Here is a 21,699-nt window from a genome sequence, read left to right as displayed (position 1 = left end):
TGGAGCAAACAATGGAAACTCTTTCAGGAGGCCAGCAAAGTATTATCAACCAGTTGTATGATTTATTTTCTCAACTCAACACACGCATTGACCAGGTTGCAGGCCACCAAATTAAAGGAAGTGGGGAGAATTTTTCGGCGTCAGCAAAATCCAGCGAGCAGCGACAGGAAGGAAATATTGCTCATGCAAATCAAGGTTCAACATCATTGTACACTCCAAAATTTGCAAAATTGGATTTTCCTCGTTTTAATGGAAGCGAAGATCCAATAGGTTGGTTGTGTAGAGCGGAACAATTTTTCTAGTTTCATACGAACTGGTTTTTCTTCTTAGAAGTACCTATATTATAGAGTAGAGCTAGCTAGAAAAATAAATTAATTGCTTGTTTAATGGAGGAAACCAAGATCTCAAGGCAACACCTTTTGACTACAAAAACGCACACCGTCCTTGTTGCTTCATCTCTCTTATATAAGAGATTACAATTAACAAAATATAAAAATAGTAAGAGCTAATGCCTAGAAAATAGGAGATAATTACTCTAACAATCACTCTCCCAAAGTCAAATACTATCCTTATTTGACTTATTCTTATTTGACTAATTCAGCTATAACTCATTAAAAAACATATAATTTAATTAAAAATATATTTATTTTTTAAGCCACATTTTATCTAACGTATCAATTACTTATCAGTTACTTATAAATACTTTAACTAAATATGTAACTGTTTAAATTTCAAATGCTTATAAACTCAAATTACCTTATAAACTCATTTTCATAAGTTTGGCCAAACGGGCTCTAAGAAAGAAGCTTGACCCTTGAGACCTAAGGTATAATCAAATAACAAAAGTCTCCTTTAAGATTTCATAAATAACAACAAATTTCTTATTGTTAGTGTACCGTTAGAGTTTATAACGTGATAAGTAAATGATTATTTACTGAATTGCTCCCCCGCCGTTTATTTTAACATAAAAAATTAATAGTAGGGGATTTCTGATATTTCTATAACTACAGGGGAATTTTATTAAAATTTTTAAAGTAAGGTTTCAAAATTAAGAAATATATACTGTATATAAGTTTAAATTCAGCCAAGTCTGTCAAATTTGCGGGCGTGTTTGTTATTTTTTGGAACTCTTGCATGTTTTATTCTTTGTATTTGTTGAAAAATGGCTTTTAGCAAAATCACATGGGGTAGAAGTGATAATGGAGAAAGGTTTAGGGACTTATATGTAATAGGCCAAAAAAAGGTTAGTTTGTCCCACATTGAAAAGGAATGAAAAGTGGGAAACTTTTGGGGCCTATATATAAGGACCTAAATCAATGTTAATTGTATCCCAAGTTGTAATTCCATTACTTCTTTTGTTTAAGGTTCTTTCTTTAAGGACCCTTTAGTTTGCAAGTTTTGTTGTATCTTCCCTTTGTTTTGGGTATTTTTTGTATTACCCAAATATTTGTAATATTGTTTGGAGATAGTGGAGTTTTCTTTTGCAGCGCCTGAGGACGTAGGTTTTAATACCGAACCTCGTTAATTCCTGGTATTCTTTATTTTTGCATTTAATTTTGGTAATTTATTTATGCTTTATTACTTATATTATTATATTCAATAAGCTAGCGTTAGAGTTTATGTTTCCGTTGCATAACAGTATTTACTAAAACCAATGAGGAAGACTAAAAGTTAATAAGATATTTAGATGGGATAGACATGTAAATCAAGGTATTATTATTCTTGATCTTTTATCCTATAAAGTTTTTGTTTCTTTCACCTCTCACTATCAATTGCATCAATTGACTTATGTCTAATCCCAATTTCATCAATCCCAGTAGAACAAATTAGAAAAATAAACAATTTAACCATTACCGTATTACCTACCAACCAACTAACTAAAACTTAAAAAATAAACACGATGTTATAAATTATAATATCGAATGTTTTTAACACATGTTTAAAAGCTGTGAATTCATATACATTAATGTATAAAGGCATGATTTGATGCCCTTGTCTCATGCTAACTACGTTGTGACTAAACCCCGTATTTGAGTTGTCGATGCAAAAACTAATAATAAACATGTGATATTTGCTGCCTATATACTATTATTAGGGTTTGTTTCATTTGATTAATACAAATGAACAGATAACTCATTAGTTTAAATACTAAGAGGTGAATTGTTATTTTATAAAACTTACATGAGGGAAATGTAATTACCTCATTTATTAGAGCGTATATCTAACCATATGATCTCATGATCCTAATTTTAAACACTGAAATTTTCACTTAATTTACATTTACCGATCAAGGTAAAGACATAATTACTCTTAATTAAAAAAGTTTTAAAACTGCCTTAACATTTATAGGAAGCGAATCCCACACGTTCATTTGACAGATCAAAGGTGACACGCATCCCCTGTTGTTGAACGTTCCCTATAATTTGCGGAGACGAGTTCGTTGGAGCAAATGCAAAACAAAAAGTCCCGTCCGAATCCACCGGAATCAAATAATTCTCGGCGGGTAAATCGAAATATTTACCACCATAGAATATAAACGACACCGTTGGGACCTTTACGGTTGATAATCCTGACAAATCGTAACACGTGTCGAACAGAGCATAAGGTCGGGTGGATTTCAAGTTGCCCGTTTGACTTCGAAACGCGTCACGTAGCGCGTAATAAGCCTCAATCTCAAGCCGAGATACAGCGGTCCCGCAATCGACGATGATCCCGCCGTTGCCAGATTTGTCCAGTTCGAAAGTCGACTCTGCGATTTGAACCGGATGACCGCCGACAGCGAACCCGGTAAGCCCTATGTAGTAAAAAGTATTGGTTTTGCTGCTTTTTGATAACGTAGTTGTGACTGAGTCACTCGGTACAGGTGAGTTTAACTCAAGAGTACCTGACTTGTTCGAGTCACGGTCCACTAAACAATAAGAAAACGACGTTGCTTTGAGTTGTTCAGGGAGAGAGAGCGAGCCACCACCGAGGCCAAGCAACCCAGCAGCTGCTGTGAATAAACCTTCATTGTCGTGGCCACAACCCATGGCGACTTTTTCCACGTATCCACTCTTCCCAAACGAGAGCGTTTCGGTCATGAGAGTGCCAACTGTGAAAGACCCGTCACCGTACGTCACTTCATAAAGACACCTGTCTCTACTACAAGCTGACACTTCAAGTTGATCACACTGACGAGACTCGCACGAGACAGACTCATAAGAGGACGACGAGGACGGGTCGAAAATCGGGTCTGATTGATCGTAACAGTCAACACAAGGTTCACATTGAATCCAGTTAACGTCACTGCCAGTGTCGATCACCATGTAGAACTGCTCCGCCGGGGACCCGACGCCGATCCGAGTGAAGTACTCGCCGCTCCCTTGGCTCTCGCCCGACACCAGCGGAGCCGATAATTTGCCACCCTGAGTAAGCACCTGATTATCAGCAGATTTCACCTCCTCTTTCTTCAGAGCACGCTGGAGTTTGGTGACCAGCGAGTTAACTCGGGTTAAATCCCGGTCAAGTCGAGCTTGGAGTAGGGATTTGTAGTCTTTGTGTTGGGTTTTGTTGAGGAGTTCTCTAGAATGAAGAGGGAATGAAAACGAAAACGAAGAAGAATCAAGAGAGGATTGTTGTATCGTTTCTTGAGCAAAAGGTTGAAAGTCTGAGTGACCATTGAGGATGTCAAGTATTTGAGTTACTCGTACAAGAGCGGAGGTGACATCAAGAGGAGATGTTGTAGTGGTGGGAGTGGTGCGGGAGAAAGTGACGGAGGTGAGAAAAGAGAAAGAGAAGAGAAGAGTGATGAGAAAGAATGGGGTAGTTGTCGCCATTGTTGTGTTGAGAGTGAGAATGAGTGTGAAGACAGTTGGGTTATTGTGGGTTTATATTTAAAAAGCCAAAAAAGAGAGATGGTGTAAAAGGCGATAAGAGAATTAAGCTCACTGCTCACGTCAAGCTGATTGTTGGCAGATGAGATAAAGAAGAAGCTTTAAAGTCTTGATTAAAGTGCGAAAAACAATTCTAGAGACCTAATTATGAGCTTTCCCGCCACATATTTAACAGGGGAAATGAACGTCGTAGAGGAACTGGTTTTTAACTGAGAAATAATTCATTTTTAAAAACTCAAAATTTTCAGCCGTTAGTAATTAAATTAAGAGTAAACAATTTTTCCCACCCAAGGTTTGCCTTAATAATTTCCGCCCATTTCAAAGTACCACTTTTTTATTCAAAATTTATATTTCGTTAATACCCAAAACCAATTCTGATGACAAAAATTTTCTTCGTCACCATTATTTAAACCTCTGATCTCTTCTTTACAAAACTCCTCTCATCTTACACCTGATTTCTTGTTAATTATTGGCCATGCAAAGTTAGAACTTCCTATTCTTAGTTAATTTTTTGTTGATTCGGATGACGAATGTTCAATCGATCACCACCACTCGATTCGTCGACCTCTATTTTATAAAACCCCTCTTACTAGCTCTTGGTAACACGTCGAACGATAACTAAGAAAGTAAAGTGTATTTTGGGTATTAATGAAATATAAATTTTGGGTGAAAAAGTAGTATTTTGAAACTTTTTTTGTGGCAAAGTGTCAATAAGGCAAACCTTGGGTGAGAAAAGCAGTTAAATAAAGGGTATTTTGGGACATATTCATAAACATATTATTTTTCAACTAACACCAACTAATGGGTTATTTAATATAATGTCTCTTATCCATATATCCAGTTTTTATTATAATGTGCAATGTATTTTTCGTAGTTTGAAATTAACATATTTGTAATTGACTTGGTTGATGAACAATAACTCTTTAATTCTTAAGATTAGTACAATTGAATTGGTGTAAAAAAATATCTCAAAAGATTAATTTAAAAGGAAGATGTTTGTGTCTATTATTTATTTATTTATTTATAACGTGCACATACCATCGCATATAAAGGTAGTTGACATTTTACATTAGAAATTTTTCATTATAAATAAGAAACATGTTGCTCTGGTTATATTATCATGATTTGTTCTCTTTAATAAGTAAGATGTGTTAAACCTGTAGACCATTACAATTAAATTGGTTTTTTAATTCTTTTTTATATTTATATTTAGATGGGTATAATTTTTAATGCGTGCTTCTAAATTCAACAATAAATTTAAAAAAATATGCATTTTTTTTTTCAAAAAAGAAACTATACATATAGTATAATATAATTTAAAATATAAAAAATCTATAATTTTTAATGTAATTATTCTAGAAGAATGGGTAATAGGTGGCAACCGCCATTAGGTGGTCGAGTAATCAATTAAGATTTTTGAGTGTATTACTCAAGATGTTTCAATCATTAATTTTAGGGTTTAGATGATTAGTTTATTTGGCAACTAGCGTGAATACAAGACAAAAAATTCAAAAAGGAACAAATTTAGGAACAAGTTATCTATTTATATATTAAAATTGTACATTATTTATAACGTGAAAGGAAATGGTTGACTTTAATCTAATTACAAAATTAAGAAACATATTGTTCTAATAATTTTATCATGATTTTGTATCTTTGTTTGTTATAGATTTTAAACCTGGTAAGCCTGCATACTAGTACACAATTATTTCTTTTTAACTATAATTAGTCCTTTATAATACAAAAATATCATTAACAATAATGTTAGGTTGACAACTTCTCTTACAACATTCTTCTATAACCTCCGCCGTGATAACTCGTCATTGGTTAGCTCGCAAATAGGTAGGCGAAACCTAATTTGTGAGCTGACTAATGACGAACTGTCACATCAGAGATTTAATTGTGAACCTAATATTACTCCATTTAAATTCATAATTTTGTTGACCCGGGAAAAAAGAAAAAACCTTTTGAGTAAAATAATTTTTTTATAATACTCTAATCCTCAAGATATACACCGACAAAAGTTTTCAGAATTTTTTAACTTTGTTCACTTCGGTCCCTTCTTTAGTTAAACTTGACACTTTGATCTCCTTATGTACTTTTATAAATTTATCTTTTTATATGATGACCTTGTTGTTATGAGCATTACATTGTGACCCCAATGTTACGTATTTTTGTTATTGTTTAAAGCATATAACTTTTTTTTTTTGAGTTTTTTTGTACTTTTTTTGAAAAACATAGTATATCAAAATCATCATGCTTAAATAATATATTATTGCATCTCACATTGCTTATCAAACGAACCTATAATTAATTTTATAAGACTTGAGTCGTTAGAACCAATTATACGCATTTTAGGTGAATGGCGTTCGTGCGAAGTCCAATAACAAATATGTGCTGGCATGAACCGAAAAGCATACTATATTAACTTAGTTGAAACCGATATTTAACAATTGGTATTAGAGCGAACTCACTACTCGTAAGTGTGGACCTCACAAGAATGTGAAGTTCACAATATGCATGAAACCCAAAAATAAATCCATACAAACTTTATCTCAACAAACAATTTCTACTTGATTTATTTAATTAACTCAATTTAATATGGAGTTGGCTTGGAATAGTACATAAATGAAAAATCTATGATAAACTATTCATAGATAACTAAATCCTTGAACTAGTGTAGGATGATATAAGTATAAAGTTAAGTTAATTTATTTTATAATTATTTTCAAAGACTGTACTACAAGTTACCAACCCAATTAATTGAAAATTTTAGAAAATTTATGTAATTAAAGAGAAGGCTATTTGATTTATTTTTTATAACTAGCTTTAGAGGGTAGAAAATATTAGTGGTGTTCAAAACCGGTTAATCGATTTTGTGAACTGAACTAGTTTTTCGGTTTAGAAAAATTCCTGAACCAAAACCGAACCAGTTAAGGGGAAAACTGATTTTAATTTAATATTTAATATTTTTATAATAAACTACATTTTTATTTATTTTATATTTTAATTTAATATTTGTTTAAATAAACGGGTTAGTAAAACTGGTTTTCATATTTTTCCAAATCGGTAATCGAATCGAAAATTCGGTTTTTTATTGTTTTTGAACCGAACTGAACAGGTTTTTTGAATAACTGAACATTCAGTTCAGTTTTCGATTCAATTGGGTTTCTTCATGTTTTTGAACACCCTTAGAAAACATAGGTTTGGTCCCATACTTGATTCATTAAAAATATAAATTAAATTAGCTTAAGTTAAATGAATTTCTAATACTTATCTTAGATAAGAAATTTTAATGTTTATTTCTTGCTGTCCTATACCACTCCCATTGGGCTAGAGATAATAACAATTTCTCATTATATGCATTTATGAAAAATTAATTTTCTAAAAAGCCCATTTTAAAAAATAGATCACTGTAATAGCTTCTTAAAAATTAAAGTAATTATTTATTTTCCATAACAATAATTATTCCCCTCTTAAATGAAAAAAATTAAAAAAGAAATTGAAGTCGAAGCCTTCAGTCTTCCACTCAGCTCTCGCGGGCCAAGCGTGGTCAAAAACTAAACTAAAACCCTAATCAGCCAAAACTCTCTCAAAACCTCTGCAAAATTACACTCTCTCACTCTCTCACTCTCTCTGAAGCTCCAATCATGTATGGAGGAGGTGAGTACTCAAATAAACTTTAAAATTTTCGCATCTTCGGAGTCTTCTGAATTTGTTCGTTTATCCTTTTCAAACATCTAATTTTTTTTTATTTTTTTATTTTTTTTTGTTTTTTTATGGTTTAACGCAGATGAAGTATCGGCCATAGTTATCGACTTGGGCTCTCACACCTGTAAAGCTGGTTACGCCGGTGAAGATGCTCCCAAGGCCGTCTTTCCTTCTGTAAGTCCTTGTTTTATTTGATTTATTGCATAGTATTATCTGTTGACTACAATGTGCTTCGTTTCGAGGGCAATTTTTGATGTTCTGTTCGGTTTTTAGTGATTTTGAGTTTGTTTGTATGATTGTTAGTTCCTTTATGAAAATTGAGTGGGGGTGTGGTTGGAGCTTTGTTTGTTAATTTTCAATTGTGTTGGAAGTTGAATTTTTGTGTTGATTTTATTTTAGGTTGTTGGGTCAATTGATCAAATGGATGTTGATGACTCTGGAAATGCTGAGAGAAATAGTGGGTCCGGTGTGGATTCTAAGAACAATGTTGATTCGAACAAAGGGAAAGGAAAACGCAAATTGTATGTAGGAACACAATCCTTAGGGTATCGCCGTGACCATATGGAGGTCAGTTTGTTGATTATCCTCTTTTGATAGCTGGAAAGTTTAGTTTTGAAGATTTTGCTTTGTTATTTGCTGTGTTATCAGGTTCTATCACCCTTTAAGGATGGAATTGTTGCTGACTGGGATATTGTGGATAGTATATGGGATCATGCTCTTAGGTAACCGTTGTTTGTTCTGGTTTGTTTCCAATTTAAGGTTTGTCTGTTTGCATGGTTTTGGAATTGCAGTGAAACCTAAAATTCAAAATCCATTTTTCAGATCCCATAAATGAGTTTGGGTTTGGAATTTAATTACAATTCCACGAGCCTCAAGTTCGTAAATCCAAGTCCACATGAATACTAAAGAATGCTAGTTGGTTTGCTTTCTTCATTAAAGAATCATAGTTTACTACTGCACTCTCTCTATCTATTCCTTCCTCCTCCCCCCCCCCCCCCCCCCCCCCCCCCCCCCCAAAAAAAAAAAAAAAAACTGATAGAGAATAATAAGAATAAATGGCAGACAAATAAGTGTAAAGATACGCATACATTAAGATGTTATGCATCAAATTTTCTATGGTTCTAGAAAAAAAAGTGTATTTCACAAATGCCATTAATGAAGAGTTATTTTATTCATATAGTATTTCTTAAAAGTAAACTGAAAATTAGAAAAAAACCAACATGAAGTATAAATAGAGTTGGATCCAAACAATAGAATTCTAAGGTATTAAATCCCAATTCCATGCCACCAGATGCAACATTGAGTGAAAATTTATATTTCCTGTTAATTATTTCTGTATTCACTGATGCTGAATTGTTATTACTGTTTTAGGGAATGTTTGTTAGTTGATCCCAAAGAGCATCCAATGCTACTTGCTGAACCATCTTCAAACACTCAACAACAGAGGGAAAGGTGATCTGCCACTCTGAAGTTTTCTGTTACTGGTTTATGATAGAAGCGTAATTTTCTACTATTTCAACATCCTTGCATTTTGCCAGAAATTATTATCTATGTGGCTCACAAGTTGCCTATGATGGCGCTATATAGGATTCATGTGTTAGAGATGTAGCCAAATTTATAGATAGAGATGCTACCTTCTTGGCAGCTTATGCTCTTCAATTAATGGTAGTTTTCAGTTTTTGTTTATATGTTGTATTTTATAGTTTCTAGTGGCAAATAATTTGAAGTGACTCAGATAATTGTAGTGTTCCTTTCTTCGAGGATTGTTGTTTGGGGGCTGCTTTTGGAATTAGATGTCAAGTCTTCAGTTAGGCCTTTTTTGTACCTAGATTCTTAGGTGGATTTCAAGTATTCTCGTTTATCCTTTTGTTGACAGCTAGTTCACTTATATGTATACTCTTCGATTTACTTTGTTTCCTATATATATATAATATTTGTGGCACAATCATGCTGTTTAGCTAATTATCAAGTTCAGGTATTTGTTGGCTTGTGGCATATTAGTTTTATGTCCTGTGGTGGAGTTTGACTTGTTACATTCTGACAGGGCAGCTGAGCTTATGTTTGAAAAGTACAAAGTTCCAGCCTTATTCTTGGCCAAAAATGCTGTATGTCTCCAGCCTACCGTGTCTCTGTAACTTTAATACTGTAGCAACTATTAAGCGCTACTTAAAATTTTTTTGCTGTTTCCATCTTCTATTTTGCTTTTGTTGGTGTGTAATTGCTGTGTCTTTTGATGCCAGGTTCTCACTTCTTTTGCATTAGGGCGTGCTACCTCACTAGTTGTTGATTGGTATGATTTATTTACTTGTTGAATTTCATTTTAGTTCTTTTTGGGTTAATTAATGCCCTTGATTCTGCTTCTGTATTCCAAATGCTGCCCTTTAGTTTCAATCAGCTACTTTTCTACATTGCATGTCTGTTTAGCTTATTTTAGTAGAGGAAACTTATTGCAATCCACCATTTTACCCGGATTTGTGAAAAAAAAAAAAAAAAAGATTGAAAAGTTGATTTAGCCAGGTCTCAGTTATAGGGTATCTATATTATTTAAAAAGAATGTCCTACTTATCTATTTCATTATTTTGATGTCCAACCCACTCAATAGTTGCAAACTGATAGAAAAACTTTTTTCTTTTGTTGTTTACCTGTTTCAGTGGCTGTTTAAAAATGTTGATGCTTCTTTTAGGAAGTTTAAAATTATCTGACTGTTGATACGGATAAAGATTCAGTTTCTTTATAGGGCTGCTTCTGCTAATTAGTAACTAATATTTGCTTTGTGAAATTCCATGAATTAATTGTACTTTGATTGTTGCTTTTAGAATAGTTTCATTTACATGATACAGCCGCAAGGTATGCTATATTAAGTTTTGCAGTATTTCATCTACTTGTCATCTTTTGTTTTTCCTCTTAGAGCTACATTTATTTTAACATGATGAATGTTATTATTCATAATCACAAACTTTTTCAGTGGTGGAGGATCAACTACAGTGGCCCCAGTACATGATGGTTATGTTCTTCAAAAGGTAATTTTTCTTATAGCTACAATTCAAACTATATGCTAAACTTTTGTCCTGATATAGAACAGACTCCCTTTCTTAATGTTTGAATAAATCAAAACTTGTCAAAATATAACGGTGCTACTATAAGAAGGGAGTATTTTATCGAGTTTTTCATGATTCCATCAATCCTTTTTGTATTTCAGCCGATATAAAATATAAATTTGTCCATATCATATCAGAATTGTGTTTATTATGATTTTCTTAGTTCTGAATATATCATGTTTCATCGATCTGCTTTTCTTTTTCTTTTTCCTAACCTGATCCCCCTCTTCTTTTTGGCATGGTAAAACCTAAGACCTACCCAGTCATACCCCCCTCTGCTTGATTGCTTGTTTGAATACATTAAAATGTATAATTCTGCTTTTTATAATCAATACATTTGCAGTGAAAAGTTGTTGATGTAGGACAAGTTTTAGTTATTTTAGTTTTCTTGTTTTGAGTAGTAATTATTTCCTATTTTAAATAGATTTCAGAGTTTGCGAAAACTTGATTTAATTAAGTTTGATTTTCGAATTGATTTTTCTATTTGTTTTACCTTTCTAGTTACGGATTTTAGTTCAATTACAAATTTTATTTACCTTACTCTAGTTGTATTAGGAATAGATAGAAAAGGGTTGTTATGTAACAAGTTATTCATGGTTTATTAATAAACTTTTGAGTTCCCTCTAGGATTTCTTTCATTGTAGATTTGACATCCCTAACAAAGCTACATGATTGCCTTTCTTTTATCCTTTTTGCGTTTCCGCTTTGTCAATTATAGTTGTCATTTTATGTGGCTAAATTTTGCTGACACCTACATGCATATCTAGCTAGTTCTTTTTGATGGTCATTTTTTTTTTTTGCTTGTTATAGACTGACCGTTCTGTTCTTTTCCCTGTTATTTATTTATTTTTGTAATATAAGGCAGTTGTGACATCTCCTATAGGAGGGGAATTTTTAACTAATTGCTTGATGAAAAGCTTGGAGAGCAAAGGAATTACAGTAAGTGACTAGATCAATGTGCTTTCATTTTTTAAAGTTGAATTAATTTTCAAGAGCAGAATGTTATTTATTGTACCATTTAAAATAATTTCTTACATGGTTTCTGCAGATAAGACCTAGATACTCTTTCAAGCGAAAAGAGAATCGTCCTGGTGAATTTCAGGTCTTATTCTAATATCAGTTGCAATATTTTTGGCTTCACATAGTCCATTATTTCTATTTTAGCTTATTGCTCTCGTAAATATATGGGCATGGTGTTACAATTAAGTAATTCAGTTAGAGGCCGAAAAAATAGTTGGTATTTAATCATGGTGATTTGGTAAAATATTCTTTCTGAAATAAAAGTCACATGCAACTGACTAATATTAAATACAAGGACTGTGAGATGAAAGTAGTGGAGAATTGCCAAATATATGGAGACCACGGACAAGAGTGTTCTAAAGTTTACATTTCAATTAAAGGCATTATTTAGTTATTTGTTAGTGGGCTGCCTGTTCATTTTTGTACAGCTCCTTTTATATTAATGCATTTTTCATAGTCATGTAAAAATAAAATGGCAATGCCTAGTTGTGGGGCTGGAGAGAAGATTCTGTGCATTGCTTGCTAGTTCCTTAGCAGATGAGTTTAGGTGTAGTGGAGTACAACAGCAACAACAGTGTCTTTTTGTAGGAGAAGAGCCATTTCTTATCATATTAACTTATTAAATTGTACTTTGCAATGGTTGCATTCTTGTCACTATTAGTTTCTCCCTGTTACTTTAAGCAACTGTTGCTTTCTTTTCTTTATTTTCTGATTGTGACTTGACTTGGTATGTGTGCTTAATTGAACTGTGTAATTTGTTAGCTGAATTATAATCATCATTATTTTGCTATCTATGTCTTTTGACATTTTAACTTTTATATTGTTGTATCTTGCAGATAGTAGATCTTGATTTTCCAAATACCACCGAAAGCTACAAACTCTTCTCTCAGGTTATGATTTATCAGAGTGTTACTCTTTTGACGTCATTTCTGTTAAATATTGCTGACTGTTAGTTTGCAACAGAGGTTGATTGCAAGTGATATCAAGGAATGTGTATCTCGAGCTCCAGATACTCCATATGATGGTTTGTGGTCCTTTCATCTGTTTGATGTTCAACTTTTCATGCTTGTTTTCTTGCCTATTATTATGGCTATTTCAACTTAATTATGTACATATCTCGTCATGTACTGGCAGACATACCTAATGCATGTGTGAGTGATGGTAGCCATTTTGATAATATGGTGGTTTTACGTTTATGTAGCAGTGGTTTATGATGGTAGTGGTAGTAGCAACTATGATTTTATGGTGATGATGGTGGTAGTTTTGGTGGTGTTGTTGATGGTAGTAATGGTGGTTGGATGATACTGAGTGTGATTATTGAAGCATGCCAATTTGTATAATACTATTTGTACAAGAACAAAATTGGAATAAAGAAAAGAAAAAATTCAGCATTCAACATTTGGTAAAAACAAATGCATCAGGTTATCTATATATTGACTTTTTTAAATGAAGTGTTGACTTATGCTGTATTATCAAATCCGCTTAGATATTAGGTGGTGCAAAAAAAAAAATTATGATATCAAGTATATGTAAAATTATTAGGCATTGAATAATTATTTTTAAGTGCTGAATGTGGTTATCAAACATCCAACTGTCTTTTGAGTTACATTGCTTGTATCTTGAAAATTATTTAGCCAAAAGTTTTAGAAAATGTTCTTGGACACTCGTTTTTCGTGAAAGTTTCTGTAACTTCGATGANTAGATATTAGGTGGTGCAAAAAAAAAAATTATGATATCAAGTATATGTAAAATTATTAGGCATTGAATAATTATTTTTAAGTGCTGAATGTGGTTATCAAACATTCAACTGTCTTTTGAGTTACATTGCTTGTATCTTGACAATTATTTAGCCAAAAGTTTTAGAAAATGTTCTTGGACACTCGTTTTTCGTGAAAGTTTCTGTAACTTCGATGATACTAGGCAGTCTGATATTTGGATTTTTCTTTACAGAAAGTGCATATTCAAACATTCCAATGACCCCGTACGAGCTTCCTGATGGCCAGTAAGTCCCTTGCAATATGATTAGCTAAGTTTAAATTTGTAGTGTGATAGTTAGGTTACAATGTGCTAGTTTTCTGCCATTTTTTACCCTCAATTGCGTTTCATGGATATATTTGGCAAATTGTGGAAATGCAACCATGTTGTATTACCCTGATTGGATGCTTGCTTGGCTTTGATTTTCATTTTGATAATGGAATCATACTGATGAGCATTTGATACAGTATCTTTTTCTATTCATGATGCAGAACAATCGAAATTGGAGCTGATAGATTTAAGATTCCTGATGTTCTGTTCAATCCATCCTTAGTTCAGGTTGGTGACTCAAAAACTCGTTAGATTGTTACTCTTAACCCAGCATACTCTTTTATTTGATGACCACGCATTTACTTCTGGATAATTTAATGTGCATTGGACTTGTATTTCTTGAGTTTCTGTGAAATAGTGGTTTATGATTTGTTGCTTAGTTTTAGTTGCTGGTTCTTTTATCATCAGTTTTTCTGTGGTGCACTCATATTGTTGTTTTTAAATTTCTACCAGACAATTCCTGGTATGGAGAATTATGTAGACATTGCCTCTTCTTGCCGTGGTTTGCCACAAATGGTAAATTTATGAAGTATTAACCTACCTGTATTTGGTCCTAGCTATTGTTATTATGTTTTCTGTTTCCAAATTTTGTTTAGTACATTGTTGTCAATTTTGCAGGTTATAGAGAGCATTAACAGATGTGATGTGGATATTCGAAGAGAATTGTTTAGCAGTATACTGGTAATTAAAAAGTTTTTCTTTACTATTTTTGTCTTTGAATAACTTAGAAAAACAAATTCCTATGCTATTTTACTAATTTTTTTCACAAAAGCAAGATGTGGAAGTTATAGCCCAAAAAGATGCATGGGTTTTCAGACTGATTTTTTTTTTTCTTTTTTTGCCTAATTTCATGCTAAAAATAGGTACGTTGGGTTTTCTAATGATCATAAATGCCTTGAATATTGTGAATATTTATTTTGAGTTATCTTTATTTGCCTGCAACTAGCAGATTAGGAGCCATCTGACATGCTTTCCTCAGCCTGATATATCTAATATCAAAAAGAAAATGACCTATTCATATGTGGCACAATTTACTTATTTATGGTAGAATTTCCTTGTGGATGATGTGTGAAAATGGATAATGACCAGTTATCAACAGTGAATACATAGAATGGGAAAGAATGATGGGAATCAAGCATTGTTGAGTGTGATGTTTTCCTTCACCGAAAATGGTTTATTACTGGCAGGATATGTTCTGCTTCACCATTATCTGTTTTTCCAGTTGCCTTCAGATCTTGGAACTGATCTGGTTCTTTATGTTTCTCCTTTTACTACAGCTTGCTGGTGGGACAGCATCAATGCAACAATTGAAGGAACGTCTTGAGAAAGACTTGCTAGAGGTAGTGTTTACTGTGGCCTTTATTTTATTTGTTTTTGTTTTCTCAACTCCCTGGATTTTTTCTTCACCAAGTCCTGTACTTTTGTAATTGGTTTGGCAACTGGCAAGACCATCTGTACTAGAATCCTTCAAATGGTGAATTGTAGTTAGTTAATAAAGGTGCTTATGCAATTTAAAAGGAAATAGTTCAGTTACAAGATGACTTAATCATCATGCATCAACTTGTAGGAGTCTCCTCAAGCTGCTAGGGTCAAAGTAGTAGCCAGTGGAAATGCAACAGAAAGGAGATTCAGGTTACTCTCTTTCACTCACTCTTTCTTTGCCAAACTTTGCTTCACATTTGTTGAAATTGGTTAATGGGCACATTCACTCTGTATTTGCTTTTTCTATCTCTTGAGCATTGGGTTTGAAAATTTTTCCCTAGTGGTTTGTAATGAAAGTATAAGCCAAAAGATTGCTTGAATAAATTGCCTTTTTATCAAGTTAATGGCAAATTTGACACATGTTTGCCTTAATCATTTTAATGCTTAATGAGAGCGTAATTCCATATTTCAACATTCTTATTGAAAGGCTATAAATGGAAGTAGGATTTTTTTGACATTGAAGTGTTGCAACTATTATTTTGTTGATTGTTAGTAAGTAATTGTAGTTCCAGTCATCTAATGTAAAACTCTTTGCTGGTAGCCAATAATTGTGTTCTCTTTCACTTACATATTGGTTTTGATATGTGAAACAGCGTTTGGATAGGAGGGAGTATATTAGCATCCCTTGGTTCATTCCAGCAAATGTGGTTTTCTAAATCCGAGTAAGTTTCGTCTTTTAGATCCAGTCTCTCTTCTACTGCAGTTAATTACGCAGTACTGCAAAAGCATGCCCTAAAATTGGGCTTGTACTTACCCAATATTCAAACAAAAAAATGTAAGCACTCATTTTTCATTATTATCCCTTTAAGTTAATATTTTCAATTGCATGCGATTGACAGGTACGAGGAGCATGGAGCTTCATATATACAAAGGAAATGCCCGTAAGATGCTATCCTGCAGAGTAAATGCAAAGACCAGAGATAGTGTTCTTGCCATGTTATAAGTGATTTTGGGAGACCTGTAATTCTGAAAAACTCCCTTTAGATTTCAAAGCACATTCAGCTGACGTTTCTTCGTTTTACTTGACTCCCTGCTCCTTTAGGTGTGTACCTGTGCCAACCCTTGCTCCGTAGCTTTTAGGCCGCTGTCTACACAGATAAAAAAGCGTTAACTTAAGGTGTACCATTATTATGTGGAAAACTATTTGACCCTCTAGGCTGTAGCATATGTTTATTAAGCTTATTGTCCGTTACACATTTCTTTTAGTTAGGTTTTTTAAGTGATTGATAGCTTGTTATACCTTTATTGCACTCGAATTCTTCTGCTTCGAGATGCTTTTTAATTCTTCACTATTTGGCTTAGTTTGGGATTGTTTTAGCTTCTTCCTTCATCGCTTTTGGTATAATTTTACAAATAATCAACTATTGATAAAAAGTTTTCGGATGTTCGATTTGTTAAAATTTTAAAGTGCTTTTACTTTTGAAAAAGGATAGATGGCAAATGTAAAATGATTAAAATAGGTTATTTAATTAATAAAATATATTAAAATTAAATTACGTAAAATAGAAATAAAAAATTAATAGTGAGGTAGAAGTGGTTGGATTGGCCGGTTTTGTCTTTGGAGGTGTGTTAGGTGATATCGTTCATTCTATTGGATAGATCGATCTATCTGATGCAGTCAAAATAATTGGAATCGATGATGTTTTAAATGGGAAAGGTTTGACCAATCTTTTTTTATTTGTTGTAGCGAAACGTTGTAATTTCAGTTGGTTTGACTGCTCCATTAGGTTGATTGGGTGGTGGTCTATCTAATAGAGTGGACGGTGTCACCGGATGTGCCTCCAACGGCGACGTTTAGCCACCAATGGTGGCTAGCGTCTAACCACAATTCTATTGATATTTCTTTTTATTATATAAAAAAATCATTTATAAAGTAAATTATAATTTATGTTAATTTTAGAGTGTTTTTGATAATTACCTTTTTAAAAGCAGTTTTTGAATTAAAAAAGTGAAAATTTGTTATTTTGGAAATCCTTTAATAAAACAGATTACTGGGTAATCAATTTGTCCTATAATCACTTTTCAAATTAGTTTATCAAATATTTTTTAATTTTAAATTATAAAATAAGTGATTATGGGAGAAGTTACAGTAATATCAAGTTCACCTATAATCATTTTAGGTAATCAGAAAGACATAGTTTGTCTGTAATATCAAATCGATTCTAGAACTTGAAATTGATAACAGGAGGAAATGAGATTGGTACTATTTTTGATCATGATGAGCTGCACACTTGTTTCCTGAAGTAGTAATTTTTTGTAATTCTCAATTAATCTATTTAAGCGGAGAAAATCCTATTTAAAAGTTAATTCTTGTTATTTATTAACAGGTTCAAATTTTATTTACTTTTAAAAAAATTGCAAATATTATCCAAGAATTTGGGTTCTAAGTCAACTGTTCACCCTCACTGACTTGACTTGAAATAATGATAAATAAACGTGGCGCCAAACAAAGGTAAGTTAGTTAGTTCACCAAATCTTCGATCAATGGCCTGCAACACTCCTTCTTCTTCTTCATGGCTCAATCGGAGCCCACCTGTAGCCACCGGTTGCGCCTCCCTCAAGCGTCACTTCTTCCTCTTTTCCACCTCCAGCAAATCCATCACGAACACCGTTTTTTCCTACTCCTATGGTCGCACACATTCAACTCGTTGTTCCTACAGCCGTCGATGGCTCAACCCTCTCCGTCGTAAACCGTTGGATCAAAAACCTTCTCCGGAGATCGTTCGCCACTGGATCGACGCTGATCCTCTCCCACTCGTATCGCAAGGTAAACAGCCGAAAAAATAATTCTTTTGTAAAAATATTTTTTGAAGGTGTAATAAAAATGTTACATGTGTATCCTGTTTGTTTATTTATGGTGTAGAGAGATTTAGAATTGCGTCATATAACATATTGGGAGATAAAAATGCTTTCAAGCATAGAGATTTATACTCAAATGTTCCTTTAGAATACATCAAATGGAGCCATCGCAAAAGGTTAATATGCCAAGAGTTATTTGGATTGAGCCCAGATATAATCTGTATGCAAGTAAGCTTCCTTTTCATTACACTACTTTTTTGTTTTTCCTCAAGAAAATTTCATTGATTCCTCGAGGTTTCGGATAAATTTTATGAAACTTTAAGAGTGCCCCTATAATTTTAGGGAAGGTTTCTGACAATTTCCATTGTTCTTAAATTTGAAACTAGTGGGATTTATGTGTATTTCTGCTGGTACTGCAAGGAGGTCAATGAAAATTTCTTTTTTTTCTTCGTAAATTGAGACATTTGAGTATGATTTGAAGCTTATGGGTGTTCATATAATTATTTATTTTAGGAGGTGGACAGGTATTTTGATCTTTTCAATGTTATGGAGAAGGCAGGATATGTTGGTTCTTACAAGGTTATTTAATTTTCTCTTTGATAATGATTGTGTCTTACAAGTTTATGTATCAGAAATTATTAAGTAACCAATAGAAGAAGTTCTGAATCAAATTATATGCAATGGCAGCGGCGCACTGGAGATAACGTTGATGGTTGTGCTATGTTTTGGAAAGCTGATAGGTGAATAAGTTCTGGTCATTTAGTTCCACTGTCTAAAAAATAAGGGCAATTCTGATTATTTTTCTTGATTTTGTTAGTTTTCGGTTACTGGAGGAAGTGAGTATTGAGTTCAAGGAATTTGGTCTTCGCGACAATGTTGCCCTAATTTCTGTTTTTGAGGTAGCGATTCATTGCATTTCTGTGATTGTTCTTCATTGAATGTTAGATCCGTAATTTGCTGTTTTAGAAAGACTAGTAGATTGGTGTATTGTATCTTTAAATAACACATGAAATAAACCATATTGCTTGCTTTGATTGGTATCATTTTTGCATTATGTATTCTTATAAGTTGTTTACTCGCATATTTTTATCCTTTTTATATCTAACTTTCCCCTATGCAGGCAGACGTGTAGAGCAAAATCAAGAAGACTAGTGGTTTGCAACATTCATGTGCTTTATAATCCAAACCGAGGGGAAGTGAAATTAGGTCAAGTAAGCCCTTTTACACTGACAATAATCTAATTCTTAAGCTTGGAATCACTGCAACTTGTTTTGGGTTCAAGCTCTAGTTAGCTGACTCAAATTTATGTGTTTTCTGTAAGTAGCTGGCTTTACCAAGTGCAGCTACTATTGAGATTCACATAGCCTGAAGTGATCACATTAAGATTTAATAAGAATTGAAGGAAAATTTACTTTTTAGTCTCGGAATTTTTTTCAGATATTTCAGATTTGTCAACAATTTCCGAGTATTTTAAGCTTGAAATGGCTTCATGTTACAGTATGATTTTGATCAGCTTAGAATACCAAAAACTATGGTTTTCCGGTTTGCTTCAAGGTTTTGCTTCTGTTAAGAATAAGCTATTTGGCTTTTCAGATTTGCTTACTTTCTTCTAGGGCACAGCTCATCTCAGAGAAGTGGGGTAATGTCCCTGTTGTTCTTGCTGGTGATTTCAACTGCACTCCTAAGGTATGTATCTGAGATCCTTTTCTACCTAGTATATGAAATTTTCAGGTAATTATGCTTCTTACTGTGATAAAATTTATATTTTCTTTTCTTTTCATTGGCAGAGTGCAATTTACAAGTTCTTATCATCATCAGAGGTGAAATTTTAATTTATATAAAATTTCATTATCACTACTTATGAGTTGTATTCTACATTCCATTCTTTAGTGATCTAATATTATTTCTTTGCAGCTGGATATCAAGTTATACAACAGAAGAGAATTATCTGGTCAGAAAACTTGTCATCCTTCTCAAGTTTTTGGTGTCAAAAAAGAAACAAGTAATCCATTGGCATTAATAGACAGGTATATTTCCTCTTTCTTTCCTGATGATAACATTAGTACTTTTCTTTTTCACATCAGTTGCTGCCCTCATATGCATCAGTAGTAGCTTATATAAATTTAGAATTTTACATCTTAAAGATTTGACTGATATGACATTTTTTCCTTCCTAGTCCTTCAAGGTCCTTAGTTCATGGTTTCTTATCTAATACCTCTTCATTTCAGATTTTTGCAGAGTGGCTGGACAGATGAAGAGATTAAAATCGCAACTAGGAACGCTGAATGCCATCTAGCCGTGCATCCACTGAAGCTTAACAGCTCATATGCCTCTGTGAAAGTATTTAGATTCTAGTTCCCTGTTAGATAATAATTATATATATGTACCTTCCACATCAAAATCTTGCTAATATTTTTAACAAGAAAAATTCTTTTCAGGGTTCTACAAAAACAAGAGACTCCAATGGTGAACCTTTAGCTACTTCATATCACTCTAAATTTTTCGGAACTGTTGACTATCTATGGTAAATGAATAATAATAACCCTTTTGATTCTGATATTTATAATGTTGAAAATGAAACTATAAAATCGTTTATTCTTATTAAAACAGGTACTCAAGCGGCCTCGTACCTACCAGAGTCCTCGATACGCTTCCGGTTGATATACTAAGAAGAACAGGGGGCCTTCCATGCAAGGTAAAAACTCTGCACAGTATTAACAGAACTCAAAAGTGGTTTAATTTGTGATAATATATAAGAGAATGGATTGTTATGACGAGACACTGTACTCTTTGTAATCAAAATTCCCAGTTTGTCTTACTACACATTTAATTTTTTGCCTTGAAAAACATGTTCCTGAGCATGTGATATAAATTTTTCAGTCTCAATTCTGATTCTCATTGTTGGTCCAGAAATTGGGCAGTGATCACTTGGCCTTGGTTTCTGAGTTTGCATTTCTAGAAGGGACCGCCGATGACAACCATGGTAACAATACAACAGTAGATAACCACCACGGGAACAATACAACAATCTCTACCGGAGGAGATGTCCATACATTGCTCGGTGAACTGAAGAGGGAAGATGCTAATTCACATGGGCCTGCCCTTGTTAATTAAAAGTCGAATTTTTATTTATTTTTGTGTCAATCATTTTGTATTTATAATATAGTAAGAGAAAACAAATTATATTGTATTCTAATTTTAAGTAATCTTTACTTTAAATTGATTTCAGTCAATTTATTTAATGATATTTAAACTTATAAATGTAACATTACTATTTTATAATTTAGATTTGTTTGATTCAAGTTATCTATCAACTGACACTTTTAAAATTTTTTAGACTCTAGTGGCGTTTTAAAGGTATTTGTATGATATAAGTTAATTTACACATATGGAAAAAACTCAAGTCGAAATGCGCCTAAATTGATTTGGATATTTTAATTAACTAAAAAGTTTTAAGTTTATTTAAAGTGTATAAATTTAACTTTTGTATAATAGAAATCTTTTTGATAGATTAATCTAAAAAACTATTTTATATGTTCTTAACCATTTCAAAAAATCGAACTCTAATAAACTGTTATTTTATAAGCTTTATTCCAAGTTTGTCTTATTTAATCCACTAACTTTGACGTAAG

At 33.0% G+C, this 21,699-nt stretch overlaps 3 protein-coding genes across 3 annotated transcripts; 2 read left to right on the top strand and 1 right to left on the bottom strand.

Annotated features, from left to right (window-relative positions):
- Nucleotides 1-2,336: 2,336 nt before the first annotated feature.
- On the bottom strand, nt 2,337-3,860 carry LOC116146271 (protein ASPARTIC PROTEASE IN GUARD CELL 1-like). Its single transcript, XM_031431687.1, has one exon. The coding sequence runs from the start codon at nt 3,813-3,815 to the stop codon at nt 2,337-2,339; it is 1,479 nt and encodes a 492-aa protein (XP_031287547.1). The 5' UTR covers nt 3,816-3,860.
- A 3,525-nt stretch (nt 3,861-7,385) lies between these two features.
- Nucleotides 7,386-16,585, top strand: LOC116146311 (actin-related protein 4). Its single transcript, XM_031431720.1, has 20 exons — nt 7,386-7,535; nt 7,666-7,757; nt 7,983-8,150; nt 8,232-8,305; nt 8,955-9,035; nt 9,628-9,688; nt 9,824-9,873; nt 10,549-10,603; nt 11,543-11,620; nt 11,730-11,783; nt 12,538-12,591; nt 12,665-12,725; nt 13,652-13,703; nt 13,948-14,014; nt 14,240-14,302; nt 14,405-14,467; nt 15,064-15,126; nt 15,354-15,418; nt 15,862-15,930; nt 16,108-16,585. Exons 1-20 carry the CDS (start codon nt 7,523-7,525, stop codon nt 16,151-16,153), a joined length of 1,329 nt encoding a protein of 442 aa, XP_031287580.1. The 5' UTR covers nt 7,386-7,522; the 3' UTR covers nt 16,154-16,585.
- A 1,122-nt stretch (nt 16,586-17,707) lies between these two features.
- Nucleotides 17,708-21,349, top strand: LOC116146244 (carbon catabolite repressor protein 4 homolog 3). Its single transcript, XM_031431654.1, has 13 exons — nt 17,708-18,035; nt 18,132-18,295; nt 18,581-18,646; nt 18,755-18,807; nt 18,885-18,966; nt 19,192-19,278; nt 19,661-19,753; nt 19,855-19,887; nt 19,982-20,094; nt 20,296-20,407; nt 20,506-20,591; nt 20,678-20,762; nt 20,978-21,349. The coding sequence occupies exons 1-13, from the start codon at nt 17,753-17,755 to the stop codon at nt 21,179-21,181; spliced, it is 1,461 nt and encodes a 486-aa protein (XP_031287514.1). The 5' UTR covers nt 17,708-17,752; the 3' UTR covers nt 21,182-21,349.
- The last annotated feature ends 350 nt before the right edge of the window (nt 21,350-21,699 follow it).

This window comes from Pistacia vera, unplaced genomic scaffold (assembly GCF_008641045.1).
Source record: "Pistacia vera cultivar Batoury unplaced genomic scaffold, PisVer_v2 Contig1149, whole genome shotgun sequence".
Classification (NCBI taxonomy): domain Eukaryota; kingdom Viridiplantae; phylum Streptophyta; class Magnoliopsida; order Sapindales; family Anacardiaceae; genus Pistacia; species Pistacia vera.
Note: the sequence above shows the minus strand (reverse complement) of the source record. Positions and strands in the feature narration are given on the sequence as shown.

Excerpts from the sequence above, each read along its gene's own strand:
- LOC116146271 (XM_031431687.1), bottom strand. The coding sequence starts at position 3,815 with ATGGCGACAACTACCCCATTCTTTCTCATCACTCTTCTCTTCTCTTTC.
- LOC116146311 (XM_031431720.1), top strand. Across the intron at positions 11,621-11,729 it reads TGGAGAGCAAAGGAATTACA|ATAAGACCTAGATACTCTTT; the intron begins GTAAGTGACTAG and ends TGGTTTCTGCAG. Across the intron at positions 14,468-15,063 it reads AATTGTTTAGCAGTATACTG|CTTGCTGGTGGGACAGCATC; the intron begins GTAATTAAAAAG and ends CTTTTACTACAG.
- LOC116146244 (XM_031431654.1), top strand. The coding sequence starts at position 17,753 with ATGGCCTGCAACACTCCTTCTTCTTCTTCATGGCTCAATCGGAGCCCA. Across the intron at positions 19,754-19,854 it reads ATTTCAACTGCACTCCTAAG|AGTGCAATTTACAAGTTCTT; the intron begins GTATGTATCTGA and ends TTTCATTGGCAG. Across the intron at positions 20,408-20,505 it reads GCTCATATGCCTCTGTGAAA|GGTTCTACAAAAACAAGAGA; the intron begins GTATTTAGATTC and ends AATTCTTTTCAG.